This window comes from Periophthalmus magnuspinnatus, chromosome 12 (genome assembly GCF_009829125.3).
Source record: "Periophthalmus magnuspinnatus isolate fPerMag1 chromosome 12, fPerMag1.2.pri, whole genome shotgun sequence".
Lineage (NCBI taxonomy): Eukaryota > Metazoa > Chordata > Actinopteri > Gobiiformes > Gobiidae > Periophthalmus > Periophthalmus magnuspinnatus.
This window is the reverse complement of record NC_047137.1, coordinates 17,242,216-17,267,810: the sequence shown is the minus strand read 5'-3', so window position 1 is coordinate 17,267,810 and position 25,595 is coordinate 17,242,216. Positions and strand designations below refer to the sequence as shown.

The window sequence follows — 25,595 nt, the reverse complement described above, 5'->3', positions numbered from 1 at the left end:
TCCAAACGTAAAAATCCCAGCTGGTTAGTTTCACGTTCTTGTGTAGTTTGGCTGGAATGTTCCACAGTTTGACATTAAACGCATCTATTTCGCGTTTATTTCATTGTCGGCGACCAGAGACTGTGTGAAGAAGTGACGTCACCCACAGCGTTCAACTCCAGGCAAATGAAGCTAATCGAGGCTAGCAGTTATAGCGGCGAATTTGGAGACAAGTTGCGTATTTGGAAATCCGACCGCGAGTGTCATAGCAACCAAAGAGCCAATCCAGAGCGAGGTGGTTGAAGGTAACGCCTCTTCCCGCCTGCACATCTGGTTTAGCAGAGAGGACATAGTTTTAAAAAATAAACAAAAATAAATAAATAAAAAAAAAAAAAAAAACTCAAAATAACTACAAAAATAAAGAAAATAACAAAAAAATAAATAAAAAAATATATAATAAAAATAACAAAAAAAAACCCCAATAAACTACAATAAATAAATAAATAAATAAAAAATAAACTCAAAAATGAACCCCAGGATCATGTAGAGGGTTAATACAAACATTTAAGACCAAAATGATGAGTCTGACAGCAGCAGAGACAGAGAGAAGGGGCAGTTTAAAAAAATAAAATAAACAAAAATAAATTCAAAATAAAAATTAAAAAAACAAACCTCAAAATAACTACAAAAATAAAGAAAATTACAAAAAACTAATAAAAAAATATATAATAAAAATAGCACAAAAAAAAAACCCCAATAAACTCAAAAAAGAAAAAAAGAAAAATAACTAAAAAATAAAATAAACTCAAATATTAACCTCAGAATCATCAGAAGAGGGTTAATACGAACATTTAAGACCAAAATGACGAGTCTGACAGCAGCAGGTACAGAGAGAGGACACAGTTTTCAATAGAAAGTGAATTGGAGCCAGAGTTGATGAAACCAGAAGCGTGCCAATACTCACTTTCTATTTGGAGCATGGCGGCTAGCAGGTTAGCTACGTCCACTTATATAAACAGTCTATGGTGGTGGCTCCACCTGCTCGTCTCCATGGAGATAGATACTTGTAACATCTTGATGGAGACAAACAAATGTCCTACCGTGTATCCGAAAAACTACACAGTGCCCCTTTTTAAGATACTTTCAATAAAAATGGTATGAAGGTACATTTGTTCCAGAAAGTTTGAACGCATAAATTGATTTGTACTCTGGCAAATTAAAAAAAAAAAAAAAGTACACGCCCCCTGCTGTCTTCAGCCGCTGTGCTCATGAGACAAACTCGGGACAACGAATGTTTCAAAACTCGTGAGACCGTAATTTGTAAGCGTAATTTATCTTTTTTTTGGGGGAAGTTGACGTCGCCTGTGTGAGATTTCAGGCCACGTCTTTGTAAAGTGTGAAATGTTGTGTTTGTATGAATCTTTTGTGTGTGTGGCCCGTACAGGAAGTCATTTGAACTGGAGGACACTGTGGGGTCTACGAAGTCCCTGTTCCCTCGGTCATTGTCTCAGGAGCATCACTATGAAGACGTATTAGGTCAGTCCACTGTAGCGTGTTCTGTGCTGCTCTTTATCTATAAATATAAATGTGTTTTGTGTTCTCTTGTGTAGCAAATGTATATATAACTGTACACAAAAGTGAGTTAATCGTGTCCTAAGAGCTGGTTTATTAAGGGTTTTATCAGAACAATGCAGAAGTTTAATGTGTTTGTGCCTCGTTCTGCAGACAAAGAAAACCCATATGAGGACATAGAGCTGGAGAGTTCATGCTCCCAACAGTCACTGCCTTCTTCTCCTGGAGCGGACAACAACAAGGTCAAGTTCTTTTAGCATAACTCCCACTGCAAACCATCGTCAGGGAAAAAAAATCTAATCTATCAACTGGACACAAAGTTTTAGAGTGAAGACGTTTGGCTGATCGTCCGAGCCTTCCAAGCTTCTTCAGTTCTGGTCAGATTACTGCTGGACACTGACTTATATCTGTCTGAAGGAGGAGCTAACGACACTGAAGCTAATGCACCTGTTTGTTAGCTTGGTCTAATGAGCTGCACTAAGAGTGAACTGTCATTTATTTATTTATTTATACTTTTTATATATTTTTTATTTATTTATTTTTTACTTTTTTATATATATTTTTTATTTATTTTTACTTTTTTATATATTTTTTATTTATTTATTTTTACTTTTTTACATATATTGTATTTATTTATTTTTACTTTTTTATATATATATTTTTTTATTTTTTTATTTATATTTAAAATAAGCGATTTTTGTGAGGAAAGGCAATTCATCTTTGAACAGTAACTTTAACCTCTCTCACACCGTTTGTTTCCTTTGGCTGAGACGTCCGTGTAATTCCTCAGTCGTCCAGGTCTGATCCAGAGTAAAAAGTCAAAGGTAAGGTCGGCTGATCCAAGCTTCTGAGGACCCAGAAGTAAAAAAAGGCCTGGATGAGCAGCGAAATGTCTTCACTTTTACAACTTTTTGTCCAGTTGACAGTTTTACCTTTGGCGTTTTACTTTGGCTGAGATCTGTGCTTCACTACGTTCAAAGTTGTGGTTAGTGTGTTTGAGATGGAGATGCACAGCAGACTGGGGTCCTGAGCAGCTCTTGCGACGGTGTTGGTTCATTCTCTTATCGGTTGCGGGCGTCACTCCTAAAACCTTTTGTCCAAATTTGTACAAATGTGACCTTTTCTTTTACTCTGGCTCAAACCTGGACGACTGACGTTCTGGAATAAGTTAAAATATCTCAAATGAAGAACCTTTGTCATATCCCGCAAATGCAATCAAGCTAAATACTCACTCACTTTTCTAATAACATCGTGGAGATACTGTTGCTGTGCCTGGAATGTTCCGCAATATGGCATTACACTGATCCATCTTGCATTTATTCAATTACAAATGTGGTTTTTTTTACCTTTTTCTTAAAATATCTTGACATATCTACATTCTTACATAGTGATTGGGCCTCCCTCTCCACAGAACTGAGCTGTGTCTCGGTCCTGGCGTCACCTGCTTTGTCTCCAGATAGACGATTAATACCATACCGAGGAACATTAAGGGTCTCTCCACCAGAAAAGTTACATTTTACACTTTAAACTGTCATTTTTAGCAGGAAAAAATAAACATCTGATTTGTCCTCAGGCGCTAAGACCCGGTTTCTTCAGACAGAACTCGGGGCGGAGCTTTAAGTTGCTGGATTTGCGTAAAGCTCAACAGTCCGTGAGCAGCAGCAGCAGCAGCAGAGTGTCGTCGCCCCCTCAGCTCAGCCCCCCCTCCACCCCCAGGACCCCCGACCGAAACTCATGGACCAACAGCGACGCCCCGAACAACCGCACCTGCCAGAGGATCCCCACAGTGAGTCACACGAGTTTATAACCTCTGTCAACCATAGAATGTTTATATAAATGGACATAGCTAACGTGCTAGCCGCTAGAAAACTGTCCCCTTGGTCTTAAATGTTCGTATTAACCCGCTCTACGTGATCCTCGTGTTTTTTATTTCACTATTGTGTCTGTAAATCAAGATATGAACATTAAAAACAGACAAACCAGGCGCCGTCTTTCCCTCGAGGTCACTCACTCCCGCTAGCGTTAGCAACAGGTTTGATTGACAGCGTTGCTAAGGACTCGCTCCCTGTTAAACCAGTGGCATTCAGGCAAAAAGGGGCGTTACTTTCAACAGCCTCGCTCCTGATTGGCTCTTTGATTGCTACGATACTCACGGTCGGACGTCCAAATGTGTAACACGGCTCCAAATTCGCCGCTACAACCGCTAGCCTCGATTAGCTTCATTTGACTGGAGGTGAACGCTGTGGGTGACGTCGCGCTCGCTCAGTCACTTCTTTACACAGTTTATGACGGATTATATCTGGGAGAGCTTCATATTTACCGTCTTCTTTAACTTTTTTTATTTTTATAGTATGTTAAGGACTCATTATACGAGGGTCATTCAATAAATAAGGTGAATTTTTCGGTGTAAGGACTTTTAATACACATAGAAACTTACTTTTTTTTTTTTTTTTTTGTTTTTCACATGGATTTAATTTCTTTTGCAGATAAAAAAACAAAAAAAATACTTTGAGAGTTTCCCTGCCTTCATCCTCAACACTGCTCCATCCTTTTTTAAACGATTTAGCCACTTGTAGACTTTTTTTTTTGGCTGAAACATGTGGCACCAGACACAGTGACATTCTCCTACGAATTTCAACGAGTTTGCATCTTCAGAAACCCAAAAACGTGATAACTGACCGCCGTTCAATCCTGGAGCTTCTTGGTCGGCCATCTTTGTTAATCTTTGGGATTTTTTTATCTGCAAAAGAAATTAAATCCATGTGAAAAACAAGTAAAACAAAACAAAAATAACAAAAAAAGTAAGCTTCTATGTGTATTAAAAGTCCTTATACCGAAAAATCCACCTTATTTATTGAATGGACAGTACTAAAGTGTCTCATCGCGCTTTATACATCGTGACTTTTGTTTAAGTTATAAAAACATGCGACATAAAATAAGATTAGGCTCATTTCATTTAGAAAAGCGTGTCCAGGACTGAGATTATCCCGCTTTAGAGTTACACTTAGAGTTTATCAGTGGAAAAAAAGTGGTCCTCAGTGCGACAGATGAACGCTGTCCTTGGTGTCGCGTCCTCGGGCAAGACACTTCACCCACCTCGCCCCCAGTGTCCGTGTACTTTGGCGTATAAACGTGTGTGAATGTGTGAGTTAGTACCTTGATATTGAAGCGCTTGGAGTAACACGACACTTCAGAATCTGTTATTTTCTGCTAAACGTGATGTTTTTTCCGCAGGTTGTGCTGAGGATCAACAGTATCTTCGAGGCTCGAATTGGTAAAAAGCATTTAAGACGGATCTACCATTACGCCGAGAGCAGCTCCGGCAGAGGTAGACTCCACTCTAATGTGACTGCGTTCTGTAAAATATTCAAACCTGCTCTGTCCAAATTGTACAGCCGCCAAAGTGACATACACCTTTATTTATGTATTTGTACAGGGGAACCCGACGAGAACACTCAGGCTCTCCGTTTCATGGGCGTCTTGTTTAAAACACAATACAAACAGAACAAATTAACAACGCAAACATGTATACAAGTCCATATAAAAATAGAAAACATTAAAAACAGGAGCAGGTGTGTGTATAACAGCCTGTTTCCAGATTATTACGTTTCGATTGTAGCTCCAGTTTTGCTTTTCCTCGGAGTATTTTCCATTTTTTGTGAAGTAAAACAGCTAAAAAAACCTCTTTCCCGTCTCAGTTTTGTTGCGTCTCGTGTTTAGCCTTATACAGTCATGTGATCTGGGATTAAATAATGTTCCGTTTTCAGTGATTATCAAACAGGTGATGCATTCTGGGAGTCTCCAGTGTAAATTATGTAAACGAAAAGACGACTGTTCAACTCAATTGTTTTCTAATGATTTATACGGTGCTTTTAAAATATTTGTGTTAATACGGAGAATATTACAAGTAACTGGTATTTTTGTAGAGTTTTTTTTTTTTTTTAATCTTGAAAATAACAAACGATTCTTAATAGTAAATAACAAAATAAAAACAGATACAGGGACAGATCTGCGCCAGAGAAAAGAAATAGTTTGAGAGGAGAGTTAAATAAGCTATTTTTGAACAGGAATGGAGGCCTCAGACGTCATCTATCTGATATTTATAACTCCACCCTCAGACCCAAAGCAAACAAAGGAAACAAAGAGAACAATGGAGCGAGCCAGGATGCTAATAGGTGTGAAAAGCACTTATTAACGAGTGTATGAATATGCTAATTATGTCTCAGGCACTCTGCACACTTAGCGTAGTCCAGTTGACAGATTTTATTTATTATTTTTGCGATGGATCAGACCTAGACGACATAGTTAAAATTAAATAGTTAACCGTTTTATTTTAGCTTTAAGGACCTGCCGATGCCCAAGACTTAAAACAGCATTTATTTCCTTAAAACAAGATTAATTTAAGACAAAACTGATACAAATGTGTTATATATATGTGTTAATTATCTCTCAAGTAACGACAGAACAAAATATATTTATAAAAATTCAAACTTTCTGAGACTTTCTGGTCCAACTATGATCATTAAATCGTCTTATTGCTTCAGTTTAATTGTCTCTGTGCCGGTAAAATAATAACGACCTGATCATTTTGTTTTGAAAAGTGACCAGCAACGACTCAAACAGTGTGAATTTTCTCCGCAGTCGGTCTGTTCAGCTGCTGCCCTGGTGTTTGTTGACATGTGTTTGTGCAGTTACAGATGACAGCACGTCCGAGAGCGAGTTTGAAGAAAGAGGCAAAGGTAAAAGAATTTTAAAAAGCGTATTAAAGGTTATAATCATAGACGGTTTATATAAATGGACATAGCTAAACCTGCTAGCCGCCGCGTTCTAAACAGAAAGTGATCATGTGTGCACTTCTAGCTCCGTCAGCTTTGGCTCCAATTCACTTTCTATTGAAAAAACGTCCCCTCTCTCTGTACCTGCTGCTGTCAGACTCGTCGTTTTGGTCTTAAATGTTTGTATTAACACTCTACATGATCCTGGGTTCATTTTTGAGTTTATTTTTTTAAGTGTTTTTTTTTTTTTTTGTAATTTTGAGTTATCTTATTTTTTTAGTTATTTTTCTTATATTTTTTTATTATTATTATTTTTAATTTAATTTTTTTTTTTTTTTTTTTTTTATTTATTTATTTTCAGTTTATTTTTCGTTTTTTTGAAAAATTGTGTCTCCTCTCTCTGTACCTGCGTCTGTCAGACTCATTTTGGTCTTAAATGTTCGTATTAACCCTCTACATGATCCTGGGGTTTTTATTTCACTTTTGTGTCAGAAACTCAACATATGAACACGAATAACCGACAAATCAGGCGCCTTCTTTCCCCGAGGTCACTCCTGTTAGCGTTAGCAACAGGTTTGATTGACAGTGTTGCTAAGCGCCTGCTCTCTTTTAAACCAGCGGTGCAGGCAGGAAGAGGCGTTACCTTCAACATCCTCGCTCCTGATTGGCTCTTTGGTTGCTATGATACGCGTAGTCGGAATTCCTACTATAGAACTCAGCTCCAAATTCGCCGCTGCTAACTGCTAGCCTCGATGAGCTTCATTTGACTGGAGCTGAACTCACTCTTTTATCTCGCAGCTCATCGGCAGCGTCTCGTGTCGGACAAGTCCATCCTGAGTCGTCCCAACCAGACTCGGTCCAGACTCGGGCCCGGCCTCAGGAGCAGCTCGGCCGAACTCCAGCGTCGACTGTTTGAATGTTTCGTCGTCGTCTCGCTGCAGAAGTCGAAAGCCAGCGGTGTTTATCAGCCGGAGGTCACGCAGCAGTTTCCCCCAAAGGTTTGTGACGAGTTTGAAGTTCACACGACGAGTTAGACGGCACGTTTCAGACAAATATAGTTAATATATAGTTAGTTTTACTTCCTGGTTGGACACAGCGGCAGATGTGTCATTCGTTGCTGGGTTTTAGATATAGACGGTTTAAAGCAGGGGTGTCCAAACTACAGCCCCGGGGCCAAATGCGGCCCTCAGAACAATTTTTATTGGCCCTCAAACCTTTAGGTGAACTGACCCAATAGATCATAATCAGTACTTTTTATGGCAAATTTGAGTAATGCTTCCAATATAAATGATTTAACATCACATTGCATTGTCAAACAGACCAAATGTTCATATTTAAAGCTTTATTTAAAGTATGAAGTCAAAACGTTAAATCTGAATTATCTGTATTGACCCTCCGTGTTGAACATTTTTCAAAATATGGCCCTCGGTAAAAAAAAAGTTTGGGCATCCCTGGTTTAAAGAATCATAGCAACCACAGAGCCAATCAGGAGCGAGGATGTTGAATGTAACGAGCACTTAGCAACACTGTCAATCAAACCTGTTGCTAATGCTAACTGTATTTTTAGTTGGTTGGTCTTATTCTTTATGGCAATCAATGCATTTAGACGGACACAGAAGAACACGAACGACGCACGAAACGCAGATTGGATTGAAATGAAATAAAATGCATTTGCAAAAGTCCAAACGTAAGGTGATAAACTGTTTAATTAAATGAAACTGAACAAAATAAATCGTTTTAAACAACCACAAAAAGAAAGGCGGTCCCTTCATATTCTGACTTTATTCGGTCCTTTTCCTAACGATTTAGTTCAGTTCAAATAACGTGATAACAGTTCAGTCCCATAAAAAAAAACAAAAAACAAAACCTGACAAAAAACTGGTCAAAACAGGATCTCAGTTCAGAGTTACCGCTAACATTTCAACATTAACATTTGTAATTAAACATAAACTCACGAGTGGGAGCGACCTCTGGGAAAAAAGTGGCTAATTTGTCTGTTATTAATGTTCATATCTTGATTTACAGATAAAATAGTGACATAAAAAACCCAGGATCATGTAGAGGGTTAATACAAACATTTAAGACCAAAATGAGTCTGAAGCAGCAGAGACAGAGAGAGGAGACAGTAAAAAAGATTTAAAAAAAAAACAAAAAAAAACAAACAAAAAATACATTCTAAATAACCCAAAAAAATTAATTAATAAAAAAAGAAAAATAATAAAAATAAATGAGAAAACAAACAAAAAAACAACAACCTAGAAATAACAAAAAACCCAAAATAAACACAAAAAACCCTCAAAATAACAACAACAACAAAAAAAAAATCAAAATAAACTCAAAATAACAAAAAAAAAAACTAAAAATAACTAAAAAAAACAGAAAAACAAACAAAAATAAATAAATTAAGAAAATAAACAAAAAACCTCCCTCAAAATAGCAAAAATATATATAATAAAATAATTTTAAAAAAAAACTCAACATGAAAAAACAAACTTAAAATAACTCAATAAAAAATAAACTCAAAAATGAACCCCAGGATCATGTAGAGGGTTAATACGAACATTTAAGACCAAAAAGAGCCAGAGTCAAAGGAGCCAGAAGTGCGCCGATGATCACTTCTTGTTTAGCATACGGTGGCTAGCAGGTTAGCTACGTCCGTTTATATATACAGTCTATGATGTGAACAGGGGCTAAAACTCATCTGAAGTACACAATAGTTATGATTTGTTTAAAAAAAATTAAGTAAATATGTTCCATCCATCCATTTTCTTCCACTTATTCGGAGGGCAGGGGTCTAAACAGGGACTCCCTCACCCCAGACACTTCCTCCAGACAAAAAAAAAAAGTTCTTTGGATGGATGACATAAGTAGAGATATTCTGTCCTAACTGATGTAAAAATATCTTTACCACAGCTACTATCCCACGAAAAACCAAATGCTAATTAGAAAAACATGAAAATCTGTCCTGTAGCGTTTGTTCTGCTCACTAGCGCCTCACAGTGGTCACGTGGTGTCGCTGCGACGTGTGCGGCCAGCGGATTTAAACAGGTTTTGGTTGGTTTTGGCGCTGTGTTTCTACCGGTGGAGGCAGGACGACAGCGCCATCTGCAGTCCGACTTCCTCAGGACAGTATTCCGGGTGTGTGACAGTGAAAATGCTCCTCGTCCCGGTTTAAAGTCCGTGTTTACGTATTTCCTCGCCGTGCAGCCATGTTTTTGGAGGTGGGGGAGTATATTCATGGTTTTCAGCTTCCCGCTCTTCAATTTTAGGACTTTTTAGAGGATATTCTGTTTTAAATTGTTAATTACTACAGCAACAGGGTGAATTTTTCAACATTTTGGACCCGATGGATACCAGAATTCCTGGAGAAATAGAAGGATTTGCGATAAGACGGATTTGTGAATGTCTGAAAATAACGTGAAACCATCTCGCTGTACGTATGAAATGAAATGTCTTGTGTTACAGCTGGAGCAAAGTTTCAAACTCACTAAAGAAACGGAAAACCAGCTCCGGAGCATCCCTCTCTTCTGTTTCCCCGACGCCAAAGACTGGGAGCCCGTGGACCATTATCCGAGGTGTGTTTTAGATCAAAAATACCTTAAAATACGACATAAGGCCAAATATTAGACTGCTAGGTAAACGTAATGGTTAAGGTTAGCGTATACCAGTGCTTCTCAGTTATTTTCTATCATGCCCCCCCTGTAAAGAAGAACAAATTTCATGCCCTCCCCAAATATCAAATTAAAACAAGTATTGTAGTAATTTGGTAGCCACCTTATGATGCTCAGTACTCGCTGGTTTAAGTGACATTTACAAAGCGGATGATTGTTGTTAATATTTGGCACGTTTACGCTGAAAAAACTCCAGCGTCTTATCAGTGAAAATCAGTGTTTTCTTTTACCTGGTTCAGTCCTGGTTTAGACCTGTTTTAGACCTGGTTCAGTCCTGGCTTAGTCCTGGTTTAGTCCTGGTTTAGTCCTGTTTAGTCCTGTTTTAGACCTGGTTCAGTCCTGGCTTAGTCCTGGTTTAGTCCTGGCTTTGTCCTGGTTCAGTCCTGGTTTAGACCTGTTTTAGACCTGGTTTAGTCCTGGTTCAGTCCTGGTTTAGACCTGGTTTAGACCTGGTTTAGTCCTGGTTTAGTCCTGGTTTAGTCCTGGTTCAGTCCTGGTTTAGTCCTGGTTCAGTCCTGGTTTAGTCCTGGTTCAGTCCTGGTTCAGTCCTGGTTCAGTCCTGTTTTAGTCCTGGTTTAGTCCTGGTTTAGTCCTGGTTTAGTCCTCGTTTAGACCTGGTTTAGTCCTGGTTTAGTCCTGGTTTAGTCCTGGTTTAGTCCTCGTTTACGTGGAAACCGGGTCCAAATGAGTCTTTGGGGGTCAAAGGTTGCCGTGCCTTGTACTAACACTGTACTTTAATACAATCCTGCGTCCGTAAAGTACTTTTAGGCAGTACTTTTGTCCAGATTACTTCTTCTATCACTGGACTTTGGAGGATGCATTTGACTAAAACCACGTCTACATCACGATTAAACTCAAAGAAACCATTATTTTCACGCTGAATCGCTACGACAACCGTCCAAACATCTCATCGACTCTTTCTCTCTCACAGCGAAATGTTCTCGTTCGTTTTGACTGGAATCGACGGAGGCAGGAGGTTCGGATACTGCCGCAGATTACTGGTAAATATGAAATAATAATAATAATAATAATAATCTGACAAAAATACTGACTAATCTGAAACAGGAAGTGAGTGGAAACCATGACGACGGCTGTGTAAACAATCGTGCCAAAACAGAGCGAGGCCTGTGGGAAATGTGTGCGTCTGAAACTAGAGGAAGTGTGTGCGTGGGAAAGTATGTCTGCTCCGTGTGTGTGTGTGTGTCAGTGTTTTTCTGTCTATATAAAATAAACTTGATTTTCTGAGTGTTAGTGCAGTAACCTGACCAGGGCACACTGCTGTAGTGTCCTTGGGCAAGACACTTCAGCTGTTTTAACAGTGTGAACGTGAGTTTGGTGTGAAAGTGAAAGAGCGATGGAAGTGACGCAAAGAAAGTGTGTTTGTACAGCACAAAGTCATTCAAAGTTTAGTCCCAGTTTAGTCTTGTTTTAGTCCTGGTTCAGTCCTGGTTTAATCCTAGTTGAATCCTAGTTTAGTCCTGGTTTAGTCCTGGTTTAGTTCTGGTTTAGTCCTGGTTTAGTCCTGGTTTAGTCCAGGTTTAGTCCTGGTTTAATCCTAGTTTAGTCTTGGTTTAGTCCTGGTTTAGTCCTGGTTCAGTCCTGCTTTAGTCCTGTTTTAGTCCCGATTTAGTCCTGGTTTAATCCTAGTTTAGTTCTGGTTTAGTCCTTGTTTAGTCCTAGTTTAGTCCTGTTTTAGTCCTGGTTCAGTCCTGGTTTAGTTCTGGTTTAGTCCTAGTTTAGTCCTGTTTTAGTCCTGGTTCAGTCCTGGTTTAGTTCTGGTTTAGTCCTGTTTTAGTCCTGGTTTAGTCCTTGTTTAGTCCTAGTTTAGTCCTGGTTTAGTCCTGGTTTAGTCCTGGTTTAGTCCTGGTTTAGCCCTGGTTTAGCCCTGGTTTAGTCCTGGTTTAGTCCTGGTTTAGTCCTTGTTTAGTCCTAGTTTAGTCCTGGTTTAGTCCTGTTTTAGTCCTGGTTTAGTCCTGTTTTAGTCCTTGTTTAGTCCTTGTTTAGTCCTAGTTTAGTCCTTGTTTAGTCCTAGTTTAGTCCTGTTATAGTCCTGGTCTAGACGGGCCGATGGCGCAGATTGGCAGTCGCTCTTCTGTCAGTCTGCCCCGGGGCAGCTGCGTCTGCAGAACGAGCTCATACCTGCGACTACAGCACATGTATAAAGAGAGAAAGAATCATGAACAAAACTATAACACGGCTTTAAGCAAATGTTTCTTATAAAGATCCAAAATCCATAGTTGTTAAATGATGTGTCCTGTGGTGTTTCCAGCCCAGTGGAAAAGGCCGACGTTTACCTGAGGTTTACTGCATCATCAGTCACCTGGGCTGCTTCAACCTGTTTTCAAAGGTAAAGCTTTTCCCCGCATCTTCTGCATGTTTATTATAATCATGTTTTGTGTTTGAACAGCTTAAAAATGCTCTAAAAATAAAGTTGGATTGGAACTAAACCCCACAGCCCCAGAGCAGATTATGGCCCAGACTGAACAGAGTTTTACTGCACATGACGTCTGTGTGTTTGACTTTTATTTAAATAATTGTAGAATAATATGTTACATGGTATTTTAGAGGGTTTTTTTTTGGTAGTCAGGTGGAAACTGTTGTTGTTTTGTTTGGTTCCTCTCAACCACTTGATGAGACACAAGTGCGGCGTGTCGTGAGTTTAATAAAGTTAAAATGAAGTTATTCAAAGTGTTTTTAAAAGCTCATTCTATCTCCTACGTTTGGGTCAGAGCGAGTTCGACGGTGGCGTCTGTGGCGTTGTTGACGATTTATCAAACCAGTGACAGTGTATTTTTAAGTCAGAGTTCCATATTTGGAATTCTGACCTCGAGTATCATAGCAACCAAAGAGCCAATCAGGAGCGAGGCTGTTGAAAAACGCGACACATAAACCCCAGGATCACGTAGAGCGGGTTAAGCCGAACGTTTTAAGACCGAAATGACGAGTCTGACAGCAGCAGGTACAGAGAGAGGACACGGTTTTTCAATAGAAAGTGAACTGGAGCCGATGGAACAGGAAGTGCGCTCGTGATCACTTCCTGTTTGGTTCAGGTGCTGGACGAGGTGGAGAGGAGGAGGGCCTTGTCTCCGGCTCTGGTGCAGCCCTTCATGAGAGCCATCATGGAGGCACAGTTTCCTGCTCCGGGGAAAACCATCACCATCAGGACCTTCCTCCCCGGCTCCGGCACAGAGGTACTTTTTGACGTTTATTGTATTTTGAGCTTTGTGGGGAGCCGTAGTTGCCCGAGGTTTGGCGAGAGAGTCGGATCATCACGCGCAAATGAAACAGGAAATGATTGTAACATGGACACAGCTGGAAAACGCATGAAACTGGCTGTTGATTTGTCTAAAATAAAAACTCGTTGACCCACGTTTTCAAGTTTCAAGTAATAAATAAGTCAATGAATCAACGTAACGTAAATAATTAAGTCACAAAAACAAAACGTGCGCACAAAACAAACTCCTATAATCTGTGTTTCTGTTAAAATTGTCTGAAAATGCCGTCATTTGTTCAGCTGAAACATCAGAGCTGTGACTGCGGGTCGTGTGCAGAGCTCCTTATAAATGTCGTTCGATTGGATGACCTTTGACCCACACATGACCCCGTGTGCTCTCAGGTGATGGAGCTGTGTCGTCCGTCTGACTCTCGCCTGGAGCACGTCGACTTCGAGTGTTTGTTCTCGTCTCTGAGTCTGAGGCAGCTGCTCGGCGTCTTCAGCTCGTTACTCCTGGAGCGACGCGTCATCTTCACCGCCGACAAACTCAGGTTCACCTCCGCCGGGTTCACTAAGTCTGAATAAGTTAAACTCAGGTTCACCTCCGCCGGGTTCACTAAGTCTGAATATGTTAAACTCAGGTTCACCTCCGCCGGGTTCACTAAGTCTGAATATGTTAAACTCAGGTTCACCTCCGCCGGGTTCACTAAGTCTGAATAAGTTAAACTCAGGTTCACCTCCGCCGGGTTCACTAAGTCTGAATAAGTTAAACTCAGGTTCACCTCCGCCGGGTTCACTAAGTCTGAATAAGTTAAACTCAGGTTCACCTCCGCCGGGTTCACTAAGTCTGAATATGTTAAACTCAGGTTCACCTCCTCCGGATTCACTAAGTCTGAATATGTTAAACTCAGGTTCACCTCCTCCGGATTCACTAAGTCTGAATATGTTAAACTCAGGTTCACCTCCACCAGTCTGGATTTACTAAGTCTGAATAAGATAAACTGATCTTATAGAGAGAGACAGAGAGATAGAGGTAGAAAGAGATAAAAAGAGAGAGATAGAAAGAGAGACAGAGAGGTAGAAAGAGAGACAGAGAGGTAGAAAGAGAGACAGAGAGGTAGAAAGAGAGATAGAGAGGTAGAAAGAGAGACAGAGAGGTAGAAAGAGAGACAGAGAGGTAGAAAGAGAGATAGAGAGGTAGCAAGAGACAGAGAGGTAAAAAGAGAGATAGAGAGGTAGAAAGAGAGATAGGGAGGTAGAAAGAGAGACAGCGGTAGACAGAGAAAGATAGAGATAGACAGAGTTAGAGAGAGACAGAGAGAGATAAATAGAAAGGGAGAAAGAGAGAGATAGAGAGATAATAATAGATAGGCCTCTCTTTAATTCACACATCCTCCACTTCCACATCATAAATCAAACAGATCACAGTAGAGATAGATAGATAGATAGATAGATAGAGAGAGAGATAGATAGAGAGATAGATAGAGAGATAGATAGAGAGATAGATAGAGAGATAGATAGAGAGATAGAGAGAGAGGTAGAGAGAGATAGAGGTAAAGAGAGAGATGCAGTTGATCCACACACTTCACACATTTCCTCACTTGCAGAGCCGTGTGTGTGTATCGAGTGAACACAGTGATGAGTTTGTTTAAATCTCACACAGCTCTCTCTTTAATTCACACATCCTCCACTTCCTCTTCATAAATCAGATCACAGTGGCCCCGGTGTTTTTCCGAGAGCGTGCCACGGGCGTATTTTTAGTGTGACCTCTGACCCCTCGTCCCAGCGCAGTTTGTTTGTGCTGCTCTGGGAGTCGGAGGCAGGAGCTGTAGTAGAGTCCGGAATGTGCAGTGACGTTAGCGATGAAGTCCCGACACGGAGCTCATGTCCTCTGTGGGAAATCGTTCAACGGGAATATGTGACACAGGAAACGGCGCCCTCTGCTGTCCAGGCAGTGGAACTTTAACACGACGTCTGACTTTACTGAAAGGGCCAAGATTACACTATTTTCTGAGTCGTTCTCATCGTTTTGTTTCATTCACACGCGCAGATTTAAGGTGAGTTTTTCTCCCGAACTGAAAACGCTCCGTTCCACCTTGTGATGTCATCGTGTGGCGATACAGGAAGTGCTCCACGGTGTTTTTAAACTCCACACACCTTCATTTCTAGAATCATTTGGATCGTTTCAGACCTGGAGTTGCCGCTTATCTCTGCTGAACTAAAGGTAAAATGAGCTGTTAACTTGGAAAAAAAACTACCACTTGATGACATCACAAGGTGGATCAGAGCGTTTTGAGCTTTGGAGATGTTGCAGACTAATAATAAATGAATCAAAACACAACTCCAGGTCTGTTTATGAGGAGGAAACGGCGTTAGAACACGGATTGAAGCTTCACAAGAGACAATTTTGCGCAATATAGGACCATTAATTTGAATTTAAAAGCACACTATGGAACTTTTCTGGTGAGACACAGTTCTGATGATGTCATTGCTTTGCCTGGAATATTCCGCAGTATGATAATAAATATATCTATCTTACGTTCATTCAATTATAAGTGTTTTATTGCTCAAAAACGAAACAAAACTATGCAAAAAAGTCACCTCTCCACAGATCTGACCTTTAGCTTGTCTCCATGGGGATAGACACAGTTAATGCCGTACTGTGGGGAAGTCAAGGCAAAGCATTAACATCTCCATAGAGACAAATAGTTGCAGTATTCCTCCATCAGAAAAGTTACATAGTGCAGCTTTTATTGCACTAGAAGCTTTAATTTGCGGTGGTGGAAAATAATGAAGTACAAGTAGAAAAGTACTGCACTTATGTCAAACTTTTAGGTGTCTGTGCTTTACTTAAAGGTCCACTGCGCAGCTTTTCTTGTGGAGGGTCCGCGACCTACTTGTCTCCATGGAGATGTTTTTGCTTTGCCTGGAAAGTTCCGTGGTATAACATTAAACACATCCATCTGACACTGATCCGTTACAGCGTTTGTTTCGCTTAAAAACACAGTCTTTCCTTCTGTGAACAGGGGCGCCACTCCATAGATCTGAACCGTAACGTAGCGTCGTGCCGTCACCCACTCGTCTCCCTCGTGATGAGACAGATTTAATTTATACTGCGGAACATTCCAGACACAGCTGTAACATTTCCACGGAGAAACGCAGGTCAAGCAGATGGCGGACCCTCCACTAGAAATGTTACGCAGTGCAGCTTTAAGTACATTTTACAGTGTGTACTTTTTACTTTTACTTCAGTATATTTGAGCGCAGTATCTGTACTTTCTACGCAACTACGTTTTAGGTCTGAAAAGTAAGTTAACGTGCTAAATTTGAGGAAAACAAATACAGAAATACGCAAAAACAGTTAAAAAAATGACGAAATCCTTCTGCAAAATACGTAGTACTTTTTACTCTTTAAGTACTTTACGTAGATTTTTTCATGTTCGTACTTTTACTTGAGTATTTTTCGAGCTGCGGCGTGTGTGACGTGTTTGACTCGTGTAGCTCGGTCGTGTTATCGATGTTTTCTCACTCTGCGTCTCTTGTCTCCGCAGCTCTCTGTCTCAGTGTTGTCACGCAGTACTCGCTCTGCTGTATCCGTTTGTCTGGCAGCACACGTACGTCCCCGTCCTCCCGTCCGACATGCTGGACATCGTGTGCACCCCGACGCCCTTCTTCGTGGGCCTCCTGTCCAGCTCCCTGCCCCACCTCACTGAACTGCCCCTAGAGGAGGTCAGCAGAACGACAACGCACGGAATTCAAAGTGGCACTAAACACTAACAACAAACAACAACTCTCTATATATTTATGTGTGTTTGAAAAGCATCGCCCACCGTCTTTAGTCATTTTTTTCTGGCATTTTAAGTGGACTTTGTGATTTCAAGTACTATGTAACACCACACAAGGCTGCCCAGATTACAGTCAGGTGTCTCTGGTTACAAAGACTCGCTGTAGGGGGCAGAGTTTGAAGTTTGATACCTATTCGACCAATCGCGCTATTACTTATATCTCCTCTATCCTCACTTTCTCCCCTTTACTCCTCCAGACCACGCCCTCTCTCCTCCCTCCATCTCCCCTTTAGTCCTCCAGGCCCCGCCTCCCTCTCCTCCCTCCTCACGGTCCCCTTTAGTCCTCCAAACCCCGCACCTTCTCACTCCTCCCCCATTCTCCCCTTTGGTCCTCCACGCCCCGCCCCTCCTCTTCCCTCCTCACTTTCTCCCCTTTAGTCCTCCTGCTCCCTCACTCTCCCCTTTAGTCCTTGAGACCCCCCCCCCTCTTCTTCCCCCCTCACTCTCCCCTTTAGTCCTTCAGACTCTGCCCCTCTTCTTCCCCCCTCACTCTCCCCTTTAGTCCTCTTCCCTCCGCACTTTCTCCCCTTTAGTCCTCCAGACCAGGCCCTCTCTTTTCTCTCTCCCCTTTAGTCCGCCACGCCCCTTCTTTTCCCTCCTCGCTCTCCCCTTTAGTCCTCCAGACCACGCCCCTCTTCCTCCTCCCTCACTCTCCCCTTTAGTCCTCCAGACCACGCCCCTTGTCCCTCCCCCCCTCACTCTCCCCTTTAGTCCTCCAGGCTCCGCCCAGTTTAACAGCTCTATTTGTGGTTGTGGGCGGAGTTTAGGTGTTTGGTTTCACTTTAAATCAGTTTTACATTTGCAGATCGTACATTTCCGTGTCTTGTTTTTGTGCAGGTTTTAGTCGTTGATCTCGGGAGCAGACGGTTTCTTCGACAGGTGTGTAATTCACTTCAATTTTATTTATATAACACAACCACAAACCACAAAATGAATACGCCAAACGTACAGACCTGTAGACCTAACTCTGTGTACAGTAGCATGCTAGCTAGCTCACTGTGTCGCAAGGCTAACAGTCACATTTATTAAAATTGGAAAACATAAAATAAACAGCCTTTCAAATTCAAATAAATTAAAATAAAGACTTCCTGTTTTTATACGTAGAATACTTCAGTTTGTGGTGTTGTTTTAATATTTATTACGCCTCAAAATTAGCGTTAGCGTTAGCATCGAGACACAAATATGTCTATTTCTAAACACCGAAGTGTCTCTGGTGAAGTATTAATTTTATTTGTGTAGTGTTTGACACGTGACATCCAACCACCGCTCCCTGTCCACTGTCTGACCCTAACCCCCTGACCTCTGACCCCTAACGCACCTGCGGCTCTCTGTCCACTGTCTGACCCTCTAACCTCTGACCTCTGACCCCTAGCCCGCCTGCAGCTCTGTGTCACTGCCTCATCTTTAAATATTTATTCATTTTAGCGTAACTTAGCAAAAACTTCACAGAGATAAAACTGGACAGGAAGTAGGGACGCTAACAGGAAGTAGGGACGCTAACAGAGAGGTAGAGGGCGCTGTCGAGCATAGAGCCGAAAAATATGAGGATTTTCTATTACGTTGAGTTATTTCTGAAACAGTGAATCATCCATAGAGTAAAATAATCCTCTGCCCTTCATCTGAGACTGTGATATAAACGTACGATTTTACATTTTAACGTCATTTATCGTGTTACTTTCAGTTGGACGATGAAGACTCTATTCTCCCGTGCAAACTTCAGTCAGCTCTGGAAAACGTCCTGGAGAGAAGACGAGAGCTGGCGAGCGAGAGAGGAGGGCCGGTCGCAAACGGTAAGAGACGTTACAGACGCTGCAGGATTTTGTTACTTAAGTAAAAGTACAGATACAGAGGTTAAAAAAGTTACTCAAGTAAAAGTACCACAAGAAAAAAATCGGCTAATCTGATATTTAAGTACCTGTTTAAAAATGTAGTGGAGTAGAAAGTACAGATACTGCTCTCAAATGTACAAAAGTAAAATGTAGCCACGGTAAAATGTACTTAAGTAAAATACAGATACCTCAAAATTATAGTTAAGTACAGCACTTTACTACTTGTACACAGGAACATTTCTCACAGTTAGCTAAGCCAGTTAAGGCCAATTTTCAGTCCAATCCGATTAGCTTTGATTTAAGCTAAAGGAGCCCGTCAGTCCTGGGACAAAATGACCCCATTTATTTTTCTCACAGACTTTAAGAAGATATTGAAAGTTTTAAAGTTTGCTCCGGGATAATGAACTATGTGGTAACTGTAGACTGTTTATATAAATGGACATAGCTAAGATGCTAACTCTTGTGTTCCAAACAGTTCACTTTTCTTTATAAAACTGTGTCCTCTCTCTGTCTCTGCTGCTGTCAGACCCGTCGTTCTGGTCTTAAATGTTCGTATTAACTCATGAATCAGGCGCTTTCTTTCTCTGCGCTCGCCCTCGTTAGCGTTAGCGACAGGTTTGATTGGCAGTGTTGCTAAGTGTTGCTAGTCCACTTCTTTATACAGTTTAAATAATGACAACAAGATCTATAATTTTATTTAAAATCTGTTTCTGAAACTTTATAAACCACAAATTTATTAAAACATTTTGCAGAATCTTGTGTTTTAAATGTGCTTTTTTTAGACAAACAACCACGTTATGGATTTTAGCGAGTGTGTAGCTGGTTAACGCGTAGCCCGGTTAGTGCATAGTCAGTTAACAGTTAGCTGGTTAGCATGTAGCTGGTTAATGCGTGGCAGGTTAGCGCATGGCTCGTTAGCACGTAGATGGTTAGTCCGTAGCTGGTTAACGTGTAGCTGGTTAGCACATAGCTCCTTAACACATAGTGGTTAGTGTGTAGCTAGTGAGTGCATAGCTGATTAGCACGTATCTGGTTAGTCCATAAGCTGTTAACGCGTAGCTAGTTCACATGTAGCTGGTTAACACGTAGCTGGTTAACACATAGCTGGTTAACGTGTAGCTGGTTAGCACGTAGCTGGTTAGCACATAGCTCGTTAACACATAGCGGTTAGTGTGTAGCTGGTTAGCACGTAGCTGGTTAACACATAGCTGGTTAATGCGTAACAGGTTAGCGCGTAGCTGGTTAGCACGTAGCTGGTTAGCACGTAGCTGGTTAACACGTAGCTGGTTAATGCGTAACGGGTTAGCGCGTAGCTGGTTAGTCCATAAACTGTTAACGCGTAGCTAGTTCACACGTAGCTGGTTAACGCGTAGCTGGCTAGCACGTAGCTGGCTAGCACACAGCTGGTTAACACGTAGCTGGTTAGTGCGTAGCTGGTTAGCACGTAGCTGGTTAACACATAGCAGGTTAGCACGTAGCTGGTTAGCACGTAGCAGGGTAGCCTCCTCGACGCCTTTGAACTCTTAATATTAACATTTTTCCAAAGTCTATGTGAAAACTGAACATAAATTGCACTTCCAGACCCTGAGTCGGCGTCACAGTCGAACTCGTCACGTTTTAATAAATAAACGTTCTGTTTTCCCGCCGTAGACTCCGACCATCTGAGCACGGTCGTCTCCGAGGCCTTCGTGCGCTTCTTCGTGGAGCTGGTGGGACATTACCCGCTCTTCGTCACAGGAGAGAGGGAGGACGGTTACTCCTCCTCTTCCTCCTCCCCGGGCTCCTGCAGCTTCCAGAGGGACCCTTTCCGGAAAGCCATCCCCTCCAAGAGCATCCGGCGCTTCCTGGAGGTCTTCATGGAGACGCAGATGTTTGGGTGGTTTGTCCAGGAGAGGGAGCGCCACACACAGGCCCTGAGAGGTACTGCGGCGAGCGGGACGGAAGGGTGGAGGAGGGATGAAATGAGAAAGACGTTAAAATCACAATAAAAACAAATCAAAACATAAATAATCATCATAAAAGTGAGATTAAAAGAGAAAGTCGCAGCAGATAAACAGTTTAGTTGTCGTCTGAGATACTTCAAAAATGTACTACAGTTTTATCGATAGTGATGTTTGTGTTTTGATCAGGTCTGTTTGAAGTCCGAGTCAGCGAGTATCTCCTGACCATCCACGACAACGACCAGCGACGCGTCAACAGGTTCCTCAAAGGACTGGGTAAGAAACAAAAATCCAAATGTTCCCACGAGGATTTTTCACTTCTCAGGACGAAACTGTACGTACAGGGTTTGTCCAGGGGGTGGCGCTGGATATTTCTGGAGCTAAAGGCGGGGCTAAAGTCTTTAATGAACCTGTTAACATCAGCCCGAACCCACGTTTGAGCTGCTGTTTGAAAACTGTTTAAATGTAGTGATCTACTTTTTAAACATAGTCTCAGTTTGAACAACCACTCAGAGCATTGGTCCTGGACTAAACAAGAACTAAACCTGGACTAAACTTGGACTAAACCAGGAGCTAAACCTGAACTAAACTTGGACTAAACTAAGACTAAACTTGGACTAAACTTGGGCTAAACCAGGAGCTAAACTTGGACTAAACCAAAACTAAACTTGGACTAAATTTGGACTAAACTTGGACTAAACCAGAACTAAACTTGGACTAAATTTGGACTAAATTTGGACTAAACTTGGACTAAACCAGAACTAAACTTGGACTAAACCAGAATTAAACTTGGACTAAACCAGAACTAAACTTGGACTAAACTTGGACTAAACCAGAACTAAACTTGGACTAAACTTAGACTAAACCAGGACTAAACTTGGAGTAAACCTGGACTAAACTTGGACTAAACCAGAACTAAACTTGGACTAAACCTGGACTAAACTTGGACTAAACCAGAACTAAACTTGGACTAAACTTAGACTAAACCAGGACTAAACTTGGAGTAAACCTGGACTAAACTTGGACTAAACCAGAACTAAACTTGGACTAAACCTGGACTAAACTTGGACTAAACCAGAACTAAACCAGGAGCTAAATTTGGACTAAACTTGGACTAAACTAAGACTAAACTTGGACTAAACTCATGCTAAACCAGAACTAAACTCGGACTAAACCAGGATCTAAACCTGGACTAAACTTGGACAAAACTAAGACTAAACTTGGATTAAACTTGGGCTAAACCAGGACTAAACTTGGACTAAACCATAACTAAACCAGGAGCTAAATTTGGACTAAACTTGGATTAAACTAAGACTAAACTTGGACTAAACTTGGGCTAAACTTGGGCTAAACCAGGACTAAACTTGGACTAAACCAGGATCTAAACCTGGACTAAACTTGGACTAAACTAAGACTAAACTTGGACTAAACTTGGACTAAACCAGAACTAAACTTGGACTAAACTTGGGCTAAACCAGAACTAAACTTGGACTAAACCAGGAGCTAAACTTGGACTAAACTTGGACTAAACTTGGACTAAACTTGGGCTAAACTTGGACTAAACTTGGACTAAACTTGGACTAAACTTGGGCTAAACCAGAACTAAACTTGGACTTAAACTTAATGAACCATATTAAATTACACCAAAGATTTACCTCCTGTTTATAACCTCATCCTCATCATTTTCATTTTTTATTTTTTATTTTTTAAATCCTACCATAGACAGTACTAACCACGCACATTAAATGCAATATGTTTTGGGATTTTTATTTTATTTTTTTCATTTTTTAATAACACATTCTCCCATTTTTGTCTTTTTAGGAAACAAAATGAAGTTTCTGTCCAAGAAGTAGCCTCGTCTGTGACATAACAGAGCCGTCTGTGTTTGGACTGTGGCCCTGAGGAGGCTGCAGTGACCACACACGGCCTGTAGGGGGCAGTAGTTCCTCTTCTCTAAGCCCCGCTGCATTTTCCCGCTTCTTTTCAGTGACATCAGAGTTTGAGTAAACAGATTCAGCCTCTGCTCACTGTGGTCTGCTCCTTTGGCAACGCATTTGAATAAAAGTACAGAGTGTTTTAAAGTGTTTAGTTTAAGACGACGTCTGAGTGAACACGTCCCCACAAACCACACGTTTATAATTTAAACTTTACCTTTAACAGCGTCTGTTACACAGACCTGATATGGCACAAGAGCCAAACACTGACCTGGATTTACCTGAGACTCAGGCCGAGGATCAGGTTCACACAACTGGGACTAAAGCAGGACTGAACCTGGACTAAACCTGGACTAAAGCAGGACTAAAGCAGGACTAAACCTGGACTGAACCAGGACTGAACCAGGACTAAAGCAGGACTAAAGAAGGACTAAACCTGGACTGAACCAGGACTGAACCAGGACTGAACCAGGACTGAACCAGGACTGAACCAGGACTAAACCTGGACTAAAGCAGGACTAAAGAAGGACTGAACCAGGACTAAAGCAGGACTAAAGAAGGACTAAAGCAGGACTAAAGCAGGACTAAAGAAGGACTAAAGCAGGACTGAACCTGGACTAAACCAGGACTAAAGCAGGACTAAAGCAGGACTAAAGAAGGACTAAACCTGGACTGAACCAGGACTGAACCAGGACTAAACCTGGACTAAAGCAGGACTAAAGAAGGACTAAACCAGGACTAAAGCAGAAGAACTAAACCAAGCTGTAAATGCAGCCCTAGACTTAAAGGTACACTGTGTAACTTTTCTGATCAGCTGTATCTTCGCCTGGAATGTTCCACAGTGTGGCATTAAACTTATCCATCTTGCATTTATTCAGTTACATGTGTTTGTGTTGTTTACTTGCTGTGAACAGGGGACGCCTCTCCACAGATCTGAATATGTCCTTAAATAAAGTACAGATACATAAAATGTGTACTTCAGTATAGTACTTTACTACTTTTACTCTGTTACTCTCCACCACTGACAAATCAGACTTTATTTATAAAATACTTTTCATGGAAAAATGTCACACAAACTACTTCACAGTGCACACACACACACACACACACACCCACATGCACGCACACATGCACCCCAACACCCCGACATGCACACGCACACACACACATGCACACACCCCCACACACATACACACACACCCCCATGCACACACACACACACCCCTGCACACACCCCTGCACACACACCCCCACGCACACACATGCACACACACCCATACACACACACACACATGCAGACACACGCACCCACACACTAAAACATAAGTCTAGATCCAGATAAATGAGGCTGAGTTCAGACCCTCCTCCTGAAAAGTTCCACAGTGCTGCTTTAATGAGATGAATGACATAAAAACATTTCTTTATGGAGCGAGTGAATAAAACTCATTTAAAAATCTAAAACATAAGACTCACTGCGCGTCTACAGTGTGAAGAGCTGCATCTGTCAAACTAAAAAAACAATGACTTACGACTCGTACAAACTGTTTCATAATGAGTCACAGAGGAGCCGTGTCTGCCCCGGGGCAGGTTGACTGAGGTGTGGCTGCTGTTCTGTGCCCACAGGCTCCACCACACACAGAGACGGAAGAGGAGTATTTAACCACAGAATACTGCATACTCTCGTTAAAATGTGTTTGTAATGTAATCTGTCACATGGGCCGGTCAGAGTACTGCAGTCTGAATACTCTGAGTACTTTTACACAGAGTTGTATTTAAATTATAAAGTAAAAATACAACATAGGATTAAAAACGGCTTCATGTTTGTTTCACTGTTTGTTCTGTCACTGCTCAGAGAAACTAAACCTGCAAATATAAAAGTAAAGTAACTGTACTCTGAATACTGCGAAATGAAAAAGTAACTGTACTCTAAATACTGCGATATGAAAAAGTAACTGTACTCTGAATACTGCCCAATATAAAAGTAACTACTCAGAATAAGTAACTGTACTCCAAATACCGCCAAATGAAAAAGTAACCGTACTCTGAAAAGTAACTGTACTCTGAATACTGCCCAATATAAAAGTAACTGTATTCAGAAAAATTAACTGTACTCTGAATACCGTCAAATGAAAAAGTAACGGTACTTTGAAAAGGTAACTGTACTCAGAATACGCCAAATATATAAGTGACTACTCTGAATAAGTAACTGTACTCTGAATACTGCAAGATGAAAAAGTAACTGTACTCTGAATACTGCGAAATATAAAAGTAACTACTCAGAATAAGTAACTGTACTCCAAATACCGCCAAATGAAAAAGTAAATGTACTCTGAATAAGTAAATGTACTCTGAATACTGCAAGGTGAAAAAGTAAATGTACTCTGAATACCATGAAATGAAAAAGTACAGATCGTGTTACTCACAGTGTGTATAGTGTGTACTCAGAGCATGTATTTTCAGTACTTGTACTTGTACTCAGTTCCTTCCTCACACTGGTCAGATTCTTCCATTAGGACCAAACGTCGCTCGTGTTTCTGTCGTCGTGTAAAGTTTATTTGTATCTTTTGTTCTTATTTTAGTCTGTGATTCACAAACACTCAGAGGTTTCGGCCGCAGTGTCTTTGTCGACAGAAACGGCAGAAGCGGCAGAAGCGGCAGAAGCGGCGCTCAGGTGGAGAGGACAGGGGCTGATTGTCTGAACACGGTGTGGGAGTGAACGCCGCCGCGGGGGATTTGTACGACTGATGACCTGCTTTTATCGAGGACACATTTACACACCTGCTGAAGCTGACAGACGCACACATTACACACACATTACATCACAAAGGTGCTGCTG

General features: G+C 41.2%; 1 protein-coding gene across 1 annotated transcript in view; it reads left to right on the top strand.

Annotated features, from left to right (window-relative positions):
* The window catches only part of LOC117379317 (DENN domain-containing protein 2A-like), a 28,886-nt gene extending 5,099 nt beyond the window's left edge, over positions 1 to 23,787 (top strand). The window contains exons 4-20 of the mRNA XM_055225603.1: positions 1,424 to 1,515; positions 1,705 to 1,793; positions 3,125 to 3,337; positions 4,786 to 4,879; positions 6,243 to 6,290; positions 7,125 to 7,324; positions 9,792 to 9,901; positions 10,929 to 10,998; positions 12,267 to 12,344; positions 13,048 to 13,188; positions 13,614 to 13,762; positions 16,763 to 16,940; positions 17,894 to 17,935; positions 18,738 to 18,846; positions 20,536 to 20,805; positions 21,015 to 21,101; positions 22,647 to 23,787. Of these exons, the coding sequence (XP_055081578.1) occupies positions 1,424 to 1,515; positions 1,705 to 1,793; positions 3,125 to 3,337; positions 4,786 to 4,879; positions 6,243 to 6,290; positions 7,125 to 7,324; positions 9,792 to 9,901; positions 10,929 to 10,998; positions 12,267 to 12,344; positions 13,048 to 13,188; positions 13,614 to 13,762; positions 16,763 to 16,940; positions 17,894 to 17,935; positions 18,738 to 18,846; positions 20,536 to 20,805; positions 21,015 to 21,101; positions 22,647 to 22,678 (2,002 nt within the window). The 3' untranslated portion in view covers positions 22,679 to 23,787. The remainder of the gene's footprint in view (positions 1 to 1,423; positions 1,516 to 1,704; positions 1,794 to 3,124; positions 3,338 to 4,785; positions 4,880 to 6,242; positions 6,291 to 7,124; positions 7,325 to 9,791; positions 9,902 to 10,928; positions 10,999 to 12,266; positions 12,345 to 13,047; positions 13,189 to 13,613; positions 13,763 to 16,762; positions 16,941 to 17,893; positions 17,936 to 18,737; positions 18,847 to 20,535; positions 20,806 to 21,014; positions 21,102 to 22,646) is intronic.
* Positions 23,788 to 25,595: the final 1,808 nt, after the last annotated feature.